The 20,605-nt window shown below is 41.2% G+C and overlaps 1 protein-coding gene across 1 annotated transcript in view; it reads right to left on the minus strand.

Moving 5' to 3' along the window:
- Positions 1-20,605, minus strand: part of ACAD9 (acyl-CoA dehydrogenase family member 9) — a 52,361-nt gene that overhangs the window by 23,910 nt on the left and 7,846 nt on the right. Inside the window, exons 2-9 of the mRNA XM_069736796.1 lie at positions 12,585-12,678; positions 12,045-12,146; positions 11,173-11,279; positions 9,331-9,431; positions 6,914-6,992; positions 4,526-4,700; positions 3,167-3,240; positions 2,890-2,965 (exon numbers count right to left, since the gene is read on the minus strand). Of these exons, the coding sequence (XP_069592897.1) occupies positions 2,890-2,965; positions 3,167-3,240; positions 4,526-4,700; positions 6,914-6,992; positions 9,331-9,431; positions 11,173-11,279; positions 12,045-12,146; positions 12,585-12,678 (808 nt within the window). The remainder of the gene's footprint in view (positions 1-2,889; positions 2,966-3,166; positions 3,241-4,525; positions 4,701-6,913; positions 6,993-9,330; positions 9,432-11,172; positions 11,280-12,044; positions 12,147-12,584; positions 12,679-20,605) is intronic.

The raw sequence follows: 20,605 nt of genomic DNA on the forward strand, positions 1-20,605 counted from the left end.
ATAATAAAAAAACAAAAAACCTGCTATACTCACACTTTGTAGTCCGCCGAGCCGCTCGCGCTGGCCGCCATCTTCCGTTCCCGGAGATGCATTGCGAACTTACCCAGAAGACTTAGCGGTCTCGCGAGACCGCTAAGTCATCTGGGTAATTTCGCAATGCATCTTGGGAACGAAAGATGGCGGCCGCATCACACAGCTTCGCTGGATCCCAGGGGTGAGTATGTAACTATTTTTTATTTTAATTACTTATTTTTAACAGGGATATGGTGCACACACTGCTAAATACTGCGTGGGCAGTGTTATATACCTACGTGTCTGGCCAATATACTACGTGTCTGGCCAATATACTACGTGGCTCTGTGCTGAATACTACGTCGCTGGGCAATATACACATACATACAGATATATACATACACACACACACACATACATACATATCTGGGAGGACACACTACACATGTTCCCGGCCCCCCTTCCCAGAAGGATGACGCTGGGTCAGGAGGGCCCTTGGATGGCAGAGGTATTGATGGGCTCAGGGGCATCATTTTTCTCTCCTCTGTCATGTACATCATGTCAGAAGATAGAGAAATCATTGAATTAGAGGGCACACTTTTTTTTTTTTTTGTGATCATGTTTATTCACGGAAGAATGGCGATCATGTGATCGGCACCCAAAAATCAGGCCCTGATCATGTACTCCGGGGTCTCAGCAACCCCCTGTAACCAAGAAGACCCTGGAGATTTTTTTAACTCTTGAGAGGCCTCTTTCACAATATTTGGAACTTCTCCCTTTTTCTCAGTACATCATATGGTAAAATGAATGGTGTCACTCAATACTACAACTTGTCTCACAAAAAACAAATCCTCACACAGCTGTGTCACCAAAGAAAAAAGTTATAACTACTGGAAGAAGGGGAGGAAATAAAAAGCGTAAAAAACAATGTTTCAGGGCACAGCCTTGTTCGATCTATAAATCCTAAAATCATTCCTACCCCTGGCTACTCAAGCACTACCTCTCTGCCGAATCCCCCAGTCTTTGTTGATCTAGCGGCACAGGTGGTGTCAGGTTTAACCACAAGTGACCACTGCAGCCGATCACTGGGCATGGTATTCTTGTGCAGTCTATCAGCATAAGACCACTGACAGATCTGCGGTAATTCAAGCTGGGAAAGTGCGGTAAATTATAGCGCAGATCTTCACCAGCTCCCAGCATCTGTCTGTAGGAATGTGGAGATCGATCTGGGTCGTGATCAGGATCCACACAGGATTGTGACGACACCTGACAAATCATACTTGGATCTCCCACAAGTGGTGCCCCATTTTATTTTAACCCTACGATGCGTAATGTGGGCCTTTTAGGCCCATTCACTTACGTTTTTGCTATTTTCTGAAAGATTACTTAACTTCGAATTTTGAAAGTCTAGGTATTCCTCAGGCTTGTAGTTTTTGGTAATTTCCAGTCGGTTATATAGCTGTATGCGATAGTTTTTTGTTTGTTTTTTTAAATAAAAAAATGCTTTATTGGAAAACCACACATTTCCATAACACTGGCCCTTTAGGCCCGTATTATGTTTATCATATACTCAGCAGTTAATGTGTCATTTTTTTGGATGTAAATTTTTTTTATGACATTGCAGATATTTATGTGCAAACTTAGAAGACAGACGTATTGCTTCTGGAACAAACAATAGATGGAAAAATATCTCACAAGATTAACTTTACGCTTATATTGGACTAACACTTCCGGCAGGGTGTCAAAAATCTTATTATCGGAGAATTATTTCTGGACCCAATTCTGATCCATACTACAAAGCATCAATGTCAGGGAACAGATAGGAGGATACTCGGAGAAGCCTTCGATTTGATTAGCGACCTCGTCCTTCAAGGTTGGAAACGGATCGACGAGCTCCTATTAGTTATATTTGGAATATTTGTATCAGGAATTGTACCAAGCGCTACAATCCTAGTGATAACGTAACAGCGAATGAGCGACTTGTACCCTTCAGAGGACGTTGCGGGTTAATTCAATATATGCCAAGTAAACCAGCCAAGTATGGACTGAAAATGTTCTAGATGTGTGATTCTGACTATTATTATGGGATGAATGGGCTTATCTACTGTGGAAAAGAAGTTGGCGCTCCAGGGCAGAAGGACCTAGGTTCTGACATTGTATTAAAAAAAAAAAAATGCTATACAATTCTGGTATACATATAACAACGGACAATTACTGTTGACTTTTTGCTTGTAAAAAAAAAAATAAAAAAATAGAACAGTTGTTGGAACGATGAAGCCAAATCGACATGATATATCTCCGGTGATGAAGCACAAGCCACAGCGATAGTATCTTTGTTTTCAGCAACAAATCAACAATTGTGTCTTACAAAGATAAGGAAGAAAAATCAGTTGATTTGTGTAAGCGTAGATTTCTACAGTCATGCATCGTAGTCTAAGGAATCATTTTACCCAAATCATAGGCAGCATGAATTGCAGCCGGGGGGAGGGGGGAGGCGAAATGATGGAAGCTGGCTATACCCTTCTCTGAAATACACTGGTGTTTCAGAGAAAGTGAAGACATCCTGTTCTTCTCGGCAATGCTGTAGGCGATTGAAAAGTCTCTTATTCGTGTGTACATAGAGAGAGACCTGTCAATCACCTCCAGCAGTGCTGGGAAGAGCCGGCCAAGGGCTCAGCCAGACTAATCTGATCTTTATGGAACCCGATCAAAGGAAATTATCGCTGGAGAGTTTCTAAGGATAATATCAATCACCCGACAGATTCCCTTTAAATACTTTATTCTGCTTGGTCTTCTTCCAAAAATAATCATAGCAATTATTAAAAACACCACATGACAAACAGTAGGAAAAGTCGATGTAAGAAAATGTCATGTTACCTATCAGCTTCTTAATGATTCCGGCTGAGGCGCTGCCCATGCTGAAGCGCCCGCTATTCAGAATATTCATGGCAACCTGAAAAATACAGTTATTAGGATGAGGGCAGAGGTTGTGAGAACATTATGGGTTGTGGGGAACCCAGCATGGAGGGGAAACAGTGGGGGATGGAGGAGAGGATAGTCTGATAACTCATGAGTATGGAAAGTTCCAAAAATTGGAAATTAATAAGAAATATATTGCTGCTATATAAGGGCATTAAATGCAGCATCAACTCACCTTAAAACCTCCTCCAACTTCACCAATGACGTTCTCAATAGGGATCTTTGTGTTCTCAAAATGGAGCTCACAGGCTGCAAGATAATTTAACATATGAGAAGAGGACCATGCATCACATTTACTGCACAACATTGAATATAAACTGCGTATCTGAACCTAAAGGTCTTCAATTTATATGAAAAATAGACATGGATTGAAAACATTGTTTTTCTCTTAAAAAGCCATGTTAGCCCTTTTTTTTTACTGCTTAGTCACAGCAGCGTGCACCCCATGGTTTCCTGTGTCCCCCAATGAAGCACTAGGCCGGGTTCACACTGCGTTAAACAGCAGCCCGTTCAACATACGCTAACGGGCTGCTGCCAACGCAAGTGCCGGTATATGCCGAGCGCTAGCGCAGATAGAGCATCTGCTAGCTCTATCTGCGCTAGCAGTGACTGACCCGGAAACGCTGCAGCCTGCGTCTCAAGGTCCGTCACTCAGTGACGGCACATCGCTAGCGCATGCCCATTGTGGGCGTACGCTAGCGATGCGTCCGACATAGGGGATAATGGTGGCGTTAGACGGACTATTTTACACCGCATTTATGCTGCGGTGTAACGTAGTCCGTCTAACGAACGCCACACCGTAATGTGAACCCAGCCTTAGAGAAACTGTTTTTATTTCAAAAAGCCACCACTGGAGGGTGCACAAGAGCTTCTCGCATATGGCCCCACATTGAGAACACAGCATGCACCAATCTCCGTCTAGTGGTGGCTGCAGGAAGGCAAGATGCTCTGTTTTGAGTCTATGCAGAGGTTTTGGAGCGTTTTATGAGAAAAAGCTCTAAGTTGTATTAAAATCGATTAAAAATTAATCTGCACAGATTTTGGATTTAGGAATAGTATGATCATGAAGGCTGGATTGTCTCTGCTTGTTCGAAACGCGTTAACCTGAAGTTATTGATGCCAATTTTGGCATCAAAGTGGGTTATGCCAGCAATAACTTTCATTACCTATGTACACGATAGACGAAAAGATCAAGGGAGTGGAAGCTCCTGTGTGATGCAAGTAGTTGTACGTATGAATGATCAAGCTCCATTTACTTCTATGGAGAATGCAGTGCACAGGTGTGACCACCGTTCCTATAGATCATGAATAGAGCGAAGGTCCCACACGCGAACCACCACTCTATTCACATAAACAGCGGCCATTTTGGCAGAGCTGGCCGAGATTGTCGTGAAAGCGCCAAAGTTTCTGAAATTTTTGCGAGACTTCTAGAAAAAAAAAAATTGCAACTTAAAGTGTTTATGTTAAAAAAAATACATTATTTTATATATTGAACCCCCAAGACATTGCACTGGTGAGCGAGGATTGCTCTTACTGTTCGATCCTCGGATTCCGAGCTTATCTTCAGGCTTTCCGTGAGAGACCCCTCCGAATGCACGCTCCACAATAAAGGCTGAGATTTTATCCTTTGTGGCTCCATCTGCATCTACAACTTCTGTCCTTGCAAATACAGTAAAAATATCAGCCAGGCCCCCGTTAGAGATCCAGATCTGTAGAGGGAAGTCACATTATAAAAGCAAAGCCACAATAAAGGAATTAGAATTCCCCCTAAAAATTCACACAGCAAAAAAATGGCAGCAGCGATATGTACCTGCACAGGTGTCAGAACTAATGCACCATTAGCCTATTAGTGACCAATATAAATGCACTAACGTTGGCCTTGTAAACTGGGGTGTATGTCCGCATGGGGTGCACTTATATAGTGCTGGGCAGCCCGTCTGATCTAATAGCATGAGTGTCACTAAAAGGCTGTAAGCCAGACACTGTCATTTTCATCCTAAATCCCCATCTATTTAGTGCCATAATCTAAAACTATATACTTGCATTATAAAGTCCCTATGCTCCCCCAACTACATGAACTGCTTATATTAATTTTCTTCATTTCCTTTTTGAGGACTGTTTATTTGAGAATCCCTTAGCAAAGGGATTCATACACTGGGATTCTCAACACTCAATGACGCTTGTTTCAGGGGCTGGGCTACTCACTGCACGCAGTGCAATGTGCACAATGACAGTGCGCGCTGTTGCTCACTCAGATCAGAACTAATGGGCTGACAACATAGCGCAGTGTCTGAATACTCTGTGTGCAGAGACCAGTAATGTCACTTGCGGGGGCGGCGCTGGTCTCTGCACACTGCGTACTATGCCACTGCACTCGGTTGCTGGTCCATTGCTGCTGATCTGAGTCGGCTACAGAGAGCGCTGTCACTGTGCACATCTCGCAGGAAAGAGTGTTACTGATGACGCTTCATTTCAGAAAGGGGGCAGGGGCTGTGGCAGTGACTGCAGCTTCTGCCCCGATGAGGAGTATCTCAGCATGCACTGGAATTCTCAAAGTGTCATTGATTCCAGAGTTAAGGATTTTTTTTCACATCCTTTTTGAAAAGGAAGTGAAAAAAAATCCTTAACTCTGCTGCCTAACTAACTCACCTCTCTCCACGCTACTCCTCCGCTTCTACCCTCTGAGAATCCCTTCATTGGCTTCCAATTCCCCAACATATCCAGTTCAAACTACCAATACTGAACTACAAGGCCACCCATAATCTGTCTCCTCTGTATATCTCAGAACTACTCTTCCGATACCTTCCAAGTCGTAACCTCTGGTGTTTTAAAGACCTCCTTCTCTCCTCCACACTTATACGTCCCTCACCCAATTGCCTCCAAAACTTCTCCAGAGCATCCCCCATCACATCTGATTATCTTGATTAACTTGATTAACTTGAAAACCCATTTCTTTATGAAAGCGTACAACCTGTAATGACCATGCTACCACATCAGCACCACCGGAGCTGTCGCAATCCCCAGCGTACTGTCACTTTACCCATTATCTTGTAGAATGCAAGCCTGCAGGGGCAGGGCCCTCTCCCCTTTATACTAGTCTAATTTATATTTATACTTTGAATCTAACCCCTTCTCATGTACAGCACCATGGAACTAATGGGATAATAATAATAGATTATGGCACTAAATAGACAGGGATTTAGGAGGAAAATGATTTTGGCCTTTGGACTTCCCCTTTAAGGCAATAAAACATAAGTACTTGGTTGCAGAGCTGGACATAAAAAAATACATTATACATATATACACATACAGTAACTGTATGGAGATACAAAAGAGCAAAGTTATATATCATTACAAACACTTCCAGCTCTCATCTCAGTGCTGTCAGCTCTCCCACTTCCCACACTGACTGCTGTGAGGCAAGATCTGGAAGTCTTTGTAATAATACATAAATCAGCTGTGTATCTTTACACAGTAGTTGCAGAGATCAGTGAGGAGACATGGCATGTTCTTTTCACCCATTCCAATTGGTTAGCCTCATGCAGGGGAAGAAGTACAGGACCCTACAGCCAAATCACTGGTGACGCCAAGCTGAATTATAAAACAATGTATAACCTACACCTTTCAAGCTAATATCTCCACAACACAGGAAAAATTACAAAATAAAGACTATGTTTTACTGAGCTCTGCAGCAATTCTTCCATAATATGGACAGTTTAACATTCTCAATTGGGTGATAGATCCCCTTTAAAATAAATCATAACCATCAATCATAAATTAAAAGTACTTCTGCATCATAAGTTTAACCATTGAGAATCCAGATATTGCAGGTAATGTGTCTGGAATTGATCACGACTCTTGTTGTTTGAAGCCTAACCAGTACTGTGCATTAGTCGATGGCTATTAGTCCGTATAACTTTACCTTTGAACCATTGAGGATGTAATGTTTTCCATCATCACTTAATGTGGCTCTGGATTTTATTGAAGCAGCATCACTCCCACTGGACAGGGAAAACATATTAGTATTAGGACTTTGTTTATTAACAGTCTGTTGCACTCATAATGGCAACATATGCCAATCTACGTCTCATCTGCTGTTGGAATAACAAGCATGGATCATAGCTATAAAACAGATAAGGTCATACTACTTTATTACTTGATCCTTAAAATATATGTTTCTAAATAAAGATAATGGAAAACCTATTGGAAAGCAATCTTATACTAGAGCAGCATATTGGTCTAGAGGTCAGTGTCACGGCCATTACTCTTAAGTATAGTATTGAAGAGATAGCCCAAGCTGAAACTAACGTGTACTAATAGGACAAGCAATAAGGCCTCACTGTGCCAATATGTAATACTAATAGGGAGATCAAAGTAACCAATTACGGTATGTATATATAACATACATATACACAGAGTTATCCTACATTGCACAGCTATGATTTTCTTTGTAATACACGATCATTTCATTTTGCTTCCTTCTCTCCCAAAAAATCATACTGAAAGTGCTCTTTTGACTGCTTAGGATATGCTCCTTTATAAGCTGCCTTGAACTGCTGCTGTAGCAAGAATTGGTACTTACAACAATATTTACAAACAAAACACTTCCCTGTCTGAGCACAGGAAGGCCAGCATAGGCGTTCACACAGGGAGAGGCCTTAGGAATAGTATTTTGATTCTTGCTGAAGAAAGCAATTCAAAGCAGTTTCTAAAGGAGCATAAACTAGGCAGCTATAACAGCATTTTCAGCATATTCTCTGATAAAAGAAAAATAGGGCAATGAAGTATACAACCGATTCATAACTTGGCAAAGGTTGATCAATAATAATAATAAGTTTATTTACTTTATAAAGAAAGGCAATGATGGTTTGTAACATATGTTTGAACTTGAGGCATAACTTGTACACTCCCAGACCTCCCTCTGAAGCGTACCCCTCTGGGGTTGAGAAAGTCCTACATTACATCCACCATTCCAGATGGGCCAATCAAGCGCCCACTGTTATAAAAGCATTTTAAAAGAAGAAAAAACAGTCTCCAGACATTGTAGACCAGACACCAACATACGGCAATACTTTAATAATATATTTTTGATGTAGAGGCTTTAACATCTAAATCGGGTAGCCCAAGTCTACAGATTTTTGGGGTTTTGGTGCTGCACACTTTATAGATATGATAATGTGTTCTATAGAAATAAAACATTTACATTTTTCGTGTAAAGTAATAATGGTAAATGGGATGTAAACTGACAAATTCTGTTGGCTGTGCATGTAGGAGACAAACAAAATGGCAAAACCTAAGAGAAAATGACAGTTTATTTACGGTAAATAACTTCATCTTTTTTTAAAAGGTAAATTCACACATACAAAAATTTCTGTTGCAGATTTTACATCAAAATCAACAAGTGAAGATTTGACGTGAATTTCAATTCAGATTTAAATGGTCACGTCTACAAAATCTGCATAAATCAATAGTACAAGTGAATATAAGAAGCTGTAATTGATCCCATCAGAGAACTATGCCTTTTTCTCCATGTATGAGCCACTTCTTCCTCTCCCCCGCCTCCTGAATCATTCACCATGGAGGTTATAATTTATTTTGTTCAAGATGGGCTCTTTGCTCACTGAGGGATCAGATTACAGCTGCGAATGGAAGTGTATGAAAAGGTGAGAAGCAAATGGTGCCGTTTCTGCTTTTCAGTAAGTGTTTTATCTCACCCCAGTGCATGGATTCACTATAACAACACTGTATAAATGCAGCTGTGGCTTCAAAGGGCGTCCTACATATATAGAGGAAAGCGAGAATCCCTGGAGTCTGTGTCCACAGTGTCAGGGGCGGACATACCATTGGTGCAAGGTAAGAGGCCCAAGAGGTAAGGGGCCACTAGCACCACCAAAGCAGGTGGAATTGAGCATTATGATGAATTATTGGACTGCAAAGGACCTGTATATTGTTTGTGAACTGGGGTCCTCTAATGTCTGTGTCCGCCCTTATACAATACACCAGCTCAGAGACAAATGATAATTATGGATAAAGTCTGCAAAGGGGAAAAGTGTGGAAAAATTAAAGATACAAGTCAAAAACATCCAGACGTAATGATACAAAACCACATTTATGCATTGGAAAGGGGTTAGCTAGGACATTGTTTGGGAAGCAATGTGCATCTATTGATTGCCCGCTACATACAAAGCAAATATGTCAAAGCTATGCACATATCACATACTCTACTTTGTGCCATATAATCAGCTTCTTTCTTACTTTGTGATCAAACATCCAAAATAAAGCAAACACAAGGGGAAAAAAAAAAAAGCACAAAAAAAATATATTTTTTTTTTTTTTTACCTTCCAGGCTCCGTGAGACAAAATGCGGCAATGTGTTCTCCTGATGCCAGCTTCGGCAGATATTTTGCTTTTTGCTCATCATTACCAGCAATCAGTATTCCCTGAAGAAATGACAATAAAGCAGGAGTAGGTCCACAAATCTTCGCCCGGGATAATCTCCCGTCCCTCAACCAATCATAATAAAATCAAGTGTCCGTGTTATTAGGGGAGACAAGCGAGAGAAATATCACATTTCGGAAATAACTAACAACCCATCATCGTATCCCCAACACATGAATGGCGGAGCGGACGCCAGACAGAGGCAGGGAAAGCTACGACTCCCTCCATCCAAGACAGGCCTGAAGGGCACGGCAGTCATTATCATTAGGCCTGAGCTGCACTCGCAGATTGGATTTCCCCATTATAAACAATGTAATACATTGGGGACATTGAGCGGCTCCTAACAATCCCAGAGTGCTAATGTGGTAAGCCGACAGAGGCTCCAGAACCGGCAAATGATCGCTCGCGATTAAAACAGCGCAACGAAAGGCTGATGGAAACGCGGCCCGTTCATTCACTACGACGGACTCTGGGCCGCACTAACTTTAATGCAGAACATAAAAATAAAAAAATGTGAGAAACTGACCATGGAAACCAGATTTCTAATCTATAACACAACATGGACGGCTGGACTCAGACCTGTTCCCATGACTAGGGTTCTTTTCACATTGGAGGACCAGTCACAAATTTGGCATAAAATACCGGACAAAATGGCACAGCACGCTGTAACTAGTCCAGCACTATGACGGAGAAGGTTTTGGCACAAAAAAACGAAGCAAAACCTAATACCTGCGTTTTTGGTGCGCATTCATTTCAATGGGTGAAAAACACTGAAAGAAGGGATACGCTCCATTGTGCAAAAAAAACATGCAAAGCGCAAAATCCCGATGACAAAATAAACAAGCTGTGTGCATGAAATTTTTGAAATCTCATAGACTTTGCTAGTACTGTAAAACGCTGAGGAAAATTTGCATTAAAAAAATGCTGCAAAAAACACCTAGTGTGAACTTGGCCTTAGGCCTTATTATAGCTGTATGGAGCCTTCTTTAGGCTATGTGCACACGTTGTGGATTTTGCTGCCGGTCCGCAGCAGTTTTCCATGCGTTTACAGTACCATATAACCTATGGAAAACAAAATCCGCAGTGCCCATGCTGCAGAAAAAAAACGTGTGGAAACGCTGCATTGTTTATTCCGCAGCATGTCAATTCTTTGTGCGGATTCCGCTGCGGTTTACACCTGCTCCATAATAGCAATCCGCAGGTGTAAAACCGCATGTGGAATCTGCACAAAAACAGCAGTAAATCCGCAGTAAATCCGCAGTGCTTTTTACCTGCGGATTTATCAAAACAGCTGCGGAAAAATTCACGTGCACATACCCTTAGTCTGACTTGACAAGGAGAACAGTGCGGCATGCATTATTCACTTTTCTAATAAAGCCATGAGCACCACAACAGATTCCAGCCATCACCAGACACAGGTTATCCGTCATCTGACCAGTCTGGCATTGCAGTGTGCTTTCCATCAGAAACGATTTTCTTAAATACACCAGGTGGGGTTTTTGGGGGGGAAGAGAATGGACGCTACCGCGCAGCACCATCAGCACAAGGAGGGGACCGAGAGGCACATGTGACTCCTAAATCCACAAGTTGGGTAAAAACGCGCTAAAAGAATTATAAACTTAACTCAAATGCAGAAATCAACATGCAAGTAAATGCAAATTCTGGTCAGTCTCCTTATTTCCAAGGCAGAATATAAGACCCCACAACACATATTCACGGACGTGGTAATATACTATGTCTTACCTTTAGCCCTATGGCTTGGTGAGCGGCCAGAGTTACAGCTATTGCTCCGTCTAGAGACGTGATCTCTCCCAGCCGCGCATACATGGTGTTGGATAACCCCAGGCCTCCTGCATGAATCATTGCAGAGAAAACAGCCACAGGTCAAAGAAACCTTTCAGTACAAGCGGCCTCATACGTCTTCACTACTTATCACCGAACGTGTCTATTGCTTTGCCCTTTGTAAATGTACTAGGAAGAACACAGTGTAATATGAGGGGCGAGCGTGCTGCCTACGAGAGCATTCATCAATAATGAATGAGAGGTATATACCGGGTGGGAGAGAACAAGCACTGAGGGGTCGGGTTATAAGAGTCCGAAATCAGGAATGTACAGTCACCAACAGCCACCAATTTGTTGCAACGGTCCTGATTCTTCAGAAACAAACCTGAAAAATCTGGGAACATCTCAGAACTAAAAGGAGCAGAGTTTACGTAAAGCCTGCCGAACACCAATGTATACATGTTGTGTGTGTGTGGTCCAGGTCTTTTCCTACAGCTATGATATATAATATAAATATCTAACAGCCGCTTATCCAGTCTCTGGGCCTCGCATACATCTCTGTAATGGGCTGTATACTGAATTTCTATATCAGAGGATGGAGAGAGGACTATGGTCGGGCACCAGTCAGATCAGGGGACCCCCATTTTAGAGAGTGGGTCCTATATGTGGGACGCTGTGTGGAATGTACAAAGTGAGGATAGAAATTACATTAAGTCCCGAGACAAATCTTCATAATGCATGTATCGCTCCCCCTTTCTTAACCAGCATTATATGATGAAAGAAGAAGCCCACCCTAGGAGCTGCACACAGACGCCAGTGAAACCGGCACTTACCGTACTCCTCAGGAATTTGCATGCCGAACAGTCCAAGGTCCTTCAATCCGTCCAGTGTTTCAGGAGGGATTTTAGCATTCTGATCTATTGCTTTAGAATCAACTGCAAGAAGCAAAATATATTTAACTACAATAAATGTAAAAAAAAAATTAATGAGAGGCACAGAATTCATTACATGGGTATTTCTGCCATTTGGGGTGGTCTTATCACAGGCAAATCCTTGCAATGCGCAGCTGCTGGTCAGCAGATCACAGAGGAAGCTTTGCTCCACGGCAGAAATGTAATATTACATGGCAGCTACACTTGTCATATAAGGACGGCTCAGATCCACCAGAACAGGCGCTGCTCTGCATTCTGGCTTATGGGGAGGACGTCAATACGCCATTATACATGGATATCAACACACATGGCCACCACTCTGATGAATCTAGTAGTAGTGGAAGAAATGGTTTGGACAGAAAACAATACAAAGGTTTAAGGCGATCTTGTATTTTTGCTAGAAATGCTTTTTAATAAATACTACAGAGATCATCATCTCACCTTCCTCACTGAAGAACTTCTCCACCGGTCCTACGAGTTGATTGATCTCCTCCAACTCATCATTACTGATCTCTGGGTATGGAAATACTTCTTCCTGGAAGACAGAAAGAAAGTCATGTAACTACTGATCATTTACACCATACATGTTGTCTGCAGGATTCTTCATCGTTCACAAAGGTGTCCCTTACTTCAATATTTACAAGAAAACTATTATAGGTGAAACCTGGATCTACTGCGCTGCATTCAATGTGAAAAATGAACAATTTTACATCTGAGACTAATCAGTTTTGGATCCCAATGGGTCACATTTTCATAGAGTTATGCCCAAGACAGAAACAGTTATATGAAAAAGTTTGGGCGCCCCTATTAATCTTAAGCTTAATGTTTTATAAAAATTGTTTTTTTTTGCAACAGCTATTTCAGTTTCATATATCTAATAACTGTTGGACACAGTAATGTTTCTGCCTTGAAATGAGGTTTATTGTACTAACAGAAAATGTGCAATCTGCATTCAAACAAAATGTGACAGGTGCATACAGTCATGGCCAAAAGTATTGACACCCCTGCAATTCTGTCAGATAATACTCCGTTTCTTCCTGAAAATGATTACAAACACAAATTATTTGGTATTATTATCTTCATTTAATTTGTCTTCAATGAAAAAACACAAAAGTGAATGAAGAAAAAGCAAAACATTGATCATTTCACACAAAACTCCAAAAATGGGCCAGACAAAAGTATTGGCACCCTCAGCCTAATACTTGGTTGCACAACCTTTAGCCAAAATAACTGCGACCAACCGCTTCCGGTAACCATCAATGAGTTTCTTACAATGCTCTGCTGGAATTTTAGACCATTCTTCTTTGGCAAACTGCTCCAGGTCCCTGATATTTGAAGGGTGCCTTCTCCAAACTGCCATTTTTAGACCTCTCCACAAGTGTTCTATGGGATTCAGGTCTGGACTCATTGCTGGCCACCTTAGAAGTCTCCAGTGCTTTCTCTCAAACCATTTTCTAGTGCTTTTTGAAGTGTGTTTTGGGTCATTGTCCTGCTGGAAGACCCATAACCTCTGAGGGAGACCCAGCTTTCTCACACTGGGCTCTACATTATGCTGTAAAATTTGTTGGTAGTCTTCAGACTTCATAATGCCATGCACACGGTCAAGTAGTCCAGTGCCAGAGGCAGCAAAGCAACCCCAAAACATCAGGGAACCTCCACCATGTTTGACTGTAGGGACAGTGTTCTTTTCTTTGAATGCCTCTTTTTTTCTCCTGTAAACTCTATGTTGATGCCTTTGCCCAAAAAACTCTACTTTTGTCTCATCTGACCAGAGAACATTCTTCCAAAACATTTTAGTCTTTTTCAGGTAAGTTTTGGCAAAATCTAGCCTGGCCTTTTTATGTCTCGGGGGTAAGAAGTGGGGTCTTCCTGGGTCTCATACCATACAGTCTCTTTTCATTCAGACGCCGACAGATAGTATGGCTTGACACTGTTGTACCCTCGGACTGCAGGGCAGCTTGAACTTGTTTGGATGTTAGTCGAGGTTCTTTATCCAACATCCGCATAATCTTGCGTTGAAATCTCTTGTCAATTTTTCTTTTCCGTCCACATCTAGGGAAGTTAGCCACAGTGCCATGGGCTTTAAACTTCTTGATGACACTGCGCACGGTAGACACAGGAACATTCAGGTCTTTGGAGATGGACTTGTAGCCTTGAGATTGCTCGTGCTTCCTCACAATTTGGTTTCTCAAGTCCTCAGACAGTTCTTTGGTCTTCTTTCTTGTCTCAATGCTCAATGTGGTACACACAAGGACACAGGACAGAGGTTGAGTCAACTTGAATCCATGTCAACTGGCTGCAAGTGTGATTTAGTTATTGCCAACACCTGTTAGGTGCCACAGGTAAGTTACAGGTGCATACACAAATTAGAGAAGCATCACATGATTTTTTGCACAGTGCCAATACTTTTGTCCACCCCCTTTTTTATGTTTGGTGTGGAATTATATCCAATTTGGCTTTAGGACAATTCTTTTTCTGTTTTTTCATTTAAGACAAATTAAATGAGGATAATAATACCAAAGAATTTGCGTTTGCAATCATTTTCAGGAAGAAAATGAGTATTATCTGACAGAATTGCAGGGGTGTCAATACTTTTGGCCATGACTAAGTATGGGCACCCTTATTATTTTCTTGTTTTAAATACTCCTACCTACTTTTTACTGACTTACTAAAGCACTTTTTATGGTTTTCTAACCTCATTGAGCTTTGAACTTCATAGCCAGGTGTATGCAATCATGAGAAAAGCTACTTAAAGTGGCCACTTGCAAGTTGTTCTCCTGTTTGAATCTCCTCTGAAGAGTGGCATCATGGGCTCCTCAAAACAACTGTCTAATGATCTGAAAACAAAGATTATTCAACATAGTTGTTCAGGGGAAGGATACAAAAAGCTGTCTCAGAGATTTAACCTGTTAATTTCCACTGTGAGGAACACAGTAAGGAAATGGAAGAACACAGGTACAGTTCTTGTTAAGGCCAGAAGTGGCAGGCCAAGAAAAACATCAGAAAGGCAGAGAAGAAGAATGGTGAGATCAATCAAGGACAATCCTCAGACCCCCTCCAGAGAGCTGCAGCATCAACTTGCTGCAGATGGTGTCACTGTGCATCGGTCAACTATACAACGCACTTTGCACAAGGAGAAGCTGTATGGGAGAGTGATGCGAAAGAAGCCGTTTCTGCAAGCACGCCACAAACAGAGTCGGCTGAGGTATGCAAAAGCACATTTGGAGAAGCCAATTTCTTTTTGGAAGAAGGTCTTGTGGACTGATGAAACCAAGATTGAGTTGTTTGGTCATACAAAAAGGCGTTATGCATGGCGGCCAAAAAACACAGCATTCCAAGAAAACCACTTGCTACCCACAGTAAAATTTGGTGGAGGTTCCATCATGCTTAGTGGCTGTGTGGCCAATACCGGCACCGGGAATTTTGTTAAAGTTGAGGGACGCATGGATTCCTCTCAGTATCAGCAGATTCTTGACAATAATGTTCATGAATCAGTGACACAGTTGAAGTTACGCAGGGGATGGATCTTTCAGCAAGACAATGATCCAAAACACTGCTCCAAATCTACTCAGGCATTCATGCAGAGGAACAATTACACTGTTCTGGAATGGCCATCCCAGTCCCCAGATCTGAATATCATTGAACATCTGTGGGATCATTTGAAGAGGGCTGTCCATGCTCGGCGACCATCAAACTTAACTGAACTAGAATTGTTTTGTAAAGAGGAATGGTCAAAAATACCTTCATCCAGAATCCAGGAACTCATTAAAAGCTACAGGAAGCGACTAGAGGCTGTTATTTTTGCAAAAGGAGGATCTACTAAATATTAATGTCACTTTTCTGGTGGGGTGCCCATACTTATGCACCTGTCAAATTTAGTTTGAATGCAGATTGCACATTTTCTGTTAGTACAATAAACCTCATTTCAAGGTAGAAACATTACTGTGTCCAAACAGTTATTAGATATATGAAACTGAAATAGCTGTTACAAAAAAAAACAATTTTTATAAAACATTAAGCTTAAGATTAACCCTTGTCAGGCTGCATAATTTTACAACCTTAACAGGCTGCATAGGTACAATTGTACCTTCACATATACCTCCACTGTGGGAAGACTTTACTTGGTTTCAGAAACTAAAGTTCATTCAGCTACAAATGTTATGCTGATATCTATTGTTCAGTGTTGTTACTGGTCACTTATGTTGCTGTCAATTAAGTTAATTCAAACTGGGAGTGGCTTCTACTTGTCTTCCTGCCTCCCTCCTCTCATTAGCCATTTTGCTGTTCATCTCATTGCTGTGAGCACACATTTCTAGGCTTGTGAAGTCTTCAATTTCTTGGAAACGAAGGTAGGAAAGTCTCACAGCATCTAACAGCCAGTTATACCTTTATTCTCATTATGTGGGGACAGAACAGTCAAATTGTCTTTCAGCCTGGACTTGGCTTACATATATTTTGTATGAAACTTATCACTATAGGTATAATTTTTATACGAAAAATGGATAATAATTAGTATCTACATATTGTTTTACGATGTTTTATTTATATTCAGCACAAAATACGAAGCCAAAATTCATCTAGCAAGTCATCATGAGTGATAGTAATGCTGGATCTAGTTTCCGCCATAATCCAAGAAAACGTGTTTGCAGGTTAGTATAATTTTGTGAAAAGCCAATAATGTAGTATTTCGGAAAATTATTTATTTTACATTTTTTCATATTTACAGATTTACGTCTGACGAAATAATGCGAATGCTAGAAGAATCTGATTCTGAGCATGAGGATGAACCATATGTTCCATCTGATGATGAAAACTATGTACCACAAGTGGATGTTACTGAAGAAGATTCAGACATTGAACAAGAAATGGTCATAGAGCATGAAAATGAATACGAATCAGACGAAAGTGTTGAGGATGATTCTGTGCCTCAAAGTGCAGGCGACATTTGGACTGCTAAGGATGAAACTCAATGGTGCAGTAATCCACTGCCAAATGCACAAACAAAATCTCGTAATGTCCTACGACAAAGAGGTGGCCCTGCAGCAATCAGCAACCAATATACAGCAAAAGAGCTATTCAAGTCCATCATGACTCCCGAGATGTGTGACATCATATTACGGGAAACGAATCGAAAGGCCAAGAGAGTTTGTGATGCTTACAACAACGAACTGGTACAACGTTTTCCTGATTCTTCCAAACGGCCACCACAAAAAACATTCAAGCAATTTACTGAAACTGAACTTCATGCATTTTTGGGCATACTGATTGCTGCTGGTGTGCACAGAGCCAACAAAGAGAATCTGGAGGAAATGTGGAATGTTGCTGCTCTGCCTCTTATACGTGCAGCCATGTCTCGTGACCGCTTCAAGATGATACTCAGATTTATCAGGTTTGACAACGAAAATACACGTGCAGAACGTGTGCAAACAGATAAAGCTGCACCAATACGGGACATCTGGACAATGCTGAACAGTAATCTGGAGAGAGCCTACAAGCCATATCATTGTATCACCGTCGACGAGCAATTATTTCCATTTAGAGGTCATACTAAATTTACCCAGTATATACCTTCAAAACCAGCTAAATATGGCATAAAGATTTTCTGGGCTTGTGACTCATCAAATGCCTACCCTTAACAAGGTCAGCTCTACACTGGGAAACCAACTGATGGTCCTCGACAAGTAAACATTGGAGAACGAACAGTATTGGACCTAGTGAGCTCGTATAAAGGCTCTGAAAGAAATGTCACCACCGATAACTTCTTTACAACCATGGAACTAGCTAAGGTATTGAACTCCTGGAACATGACACTAGTTGGTACAGTGAGAAAAAACAAAAGGTTCCTACCTAACAACATGCAGCCTGCCAAAGAAAGGCCTGTATACTCGACAAATTTTGCCTACAATCATGATGCAACAGTCTGTTCATATGTACCAAAGAAGAACAAATCAGTCGTGCTTCTATCATCTATGCACATGACGGGAGAAGTTGAAGAGACACTAGCAGCCAAGCCAGAGATAATAAAATACTACAACATAACAAAAGGTGGCGTTGATGTTATGGATAAAATGTTGGGAGAGTACACTGTGAAACGACGAACATCACGTTGGACTTTGGCATTTTTCTACAATATGATTGATGTCAGTGGGTTAGCATCCTACATCATCTACAGAGAACACAATCCAAGCTTCAGGGCAAAGGATCAACGAAGAAAGTTCCTGAAAGATCTCGCAAATCAGCTGTGTATGATTGCAATTGAAGATCGTAGTACAAACAAAATGATAATGAGAAACCATTTTCTTCGAGGTGCAGTAGAAATGGTGCTTGGACGATGCATTGTGGTAGCATCGCAGCCAGCAGCTGGCCCCAAAATACCTCATGGTAGTCGTGGACCCTCCCCTGTTGTTGGTAGTTGCTATGTCTGCAGAGACCTGAGGCGAAAACAACGCAAGACTAGAAAGTCTTGTGTGGTTTGTGTGAAACCCATTTGCGATGAACACTCTGTAGCAAAGCCAACATGCATTACTTGCAAAGAAAATCAATAAAAAAAAGTTTCTTACATTTTCTTTTATAATGTAAATGAACAGTTTTTTACTTGTTTATAATAGTTAAATAGCATTATCATTAAAAAAAAATTTATGCTTTTTCCCTTGCATTATCTTCATTCAAAATATATGAGGTACATTTGTACCTATGCAGCTTGTTATGGATGCAAAAAGATCTCGACCCCTTATCTCGGAAGCGGGTGGAGATATTTTATTGAAATTTGGCCAATATATTCTGGACCAAAAATGTAGAGATGTCACGAAATTTCAGCCCTCTACGTCTTTTCAAAAAAAAGTTATTGCAATTTTAAAACGGAATAGTTACAATTGTACCTATTCAGCCGGATAAGGGTTAATAGGGGTGCCCGAACTTTTTCATATAACTATTAAAAAAAAAAAAAAAAGCGTCTACAAAAAGACCTTCCTCCTCCGGTCTCTAACCCATGATGTTCCTCTAAATCAGATCTCTCATCAGTTGGATGCCGGGTCTCACAGCTTAGACCGTGAGATGGTTCCTTCAGGAGAGGACATCCCAACATGTGGCTAGAGAATGCTTGTTTTATTTCACACGCAAGTTCACAAAAGTTCAGTGACGAATCATCATTCTTGATATTTGGGTGAGCTTGCTGGGACGGACGTCAAAGTCTGAAGAGCGGAGTGCCTTCTCTGAATACACACAGTTGGCTAACACACCTGTAGGGACACTTGCTCCCTAAGAAGCCTATAGAAGCGGGGATGGGAAAGCTTTCTGCACTCCTCATTTCCTTAAACTGACAGGTCTCTCCCTAAATCTGTACAGGAACAGACCTACCAAAGAGGAGGGAGGCTGGGACAAGAAGGGAGATATTAAACAACAATGAGATTGCTACATTTTACACTATTCACAAATAAAGAGCTCTCTTCATTCTTTAGGCTATGTGTACACGTTGCAGATTTGCGGTTTTTTAGCGCTTTTGCGCTATAAAAACCGCAAATAATCTGCATACATTAAGCATCCTATCATTTTTAATGAAATCCGCAACTTCTGTGCACATGATGTGCGTTTTTCCGCATGAAAAACGCATTGCGGAAAAATAATGAACCTGCTCATTAATTTTGCGGTTTTCCCACTGTCTAATGCATTGGGAAACGTCCGGGGAAAAAAACGCACAAAAACCGCGCCAAAACCGCGCCAAAAAACGCATGCGGATTTCATGCGGAAATCTGGCAGAAATGTCCGGATTTCCACAGGAATTTTCTGCATGAATTCCTAAACGTGTGCACATAGCCTTACAGTGTTAATTGAGAATTTAGCCTATTTTAGGTATGCACAATTATTTCTAATAAAACGCAGTACTGTGCTACTTAATAGTAGTGCATTTTTGTGAGTGTTATACAATCCTGCCTCTCTACCTGTACGTGTTATCTTACAAGTATATGACTTTCAGTGCATTAGGTCTTCATCATTCCCGTCCCTCACACTAGAGGTTTTGTATGCTTCAGTATTATACGTTTATCGTATTTTTATTCTAAAAACATGTACTAATTTTGACCTATTCAGAGTTGTGTCCACCATTACTATTTTGCACATAATGTATGCGATATAATAGTACTCTTTTTAGATCTACTAAGATACGCTGACAATTTGCTTGCGACTTGGGAGCTACATGCATGGTGTCCAGAGACTTCTCGGTGGCTCTACCGTTTATCTCTGGTTTCATACAGGAGGCAGAAAAAGGGTTTTCTGGCTAATTTATAGGGAAACATGATGCCAGGCTCCATCGGATGCCATTCTACAGACACTCTCTAAGGGAGAATGCCTCTGTGATACAGTACAGTACTGAGCCCCATACAGCAAAATGCAGAGTTAGAGGATTTTTTATAAAAGGTTACAAATCCCTTAGGTCTATTCTGGATCTCTGAGTTATAATGCATCCA

The sequence above is a fragment of the Ranitomeya imitator genome, chromosome 8 (genome assembly GCF_032444005.1).
Source record: "Ranitomeya imitator isolate aRanImi1 chromosome 8, aRanImi1.pri, whole genome shotgun sequence".
Taxonomy (NCBI): Eukaryota; Metazoa; Chordata; class Amphibia; order Anura; family Dendrobatidae; genus Ranitomeya; species Ranitomeya imitator.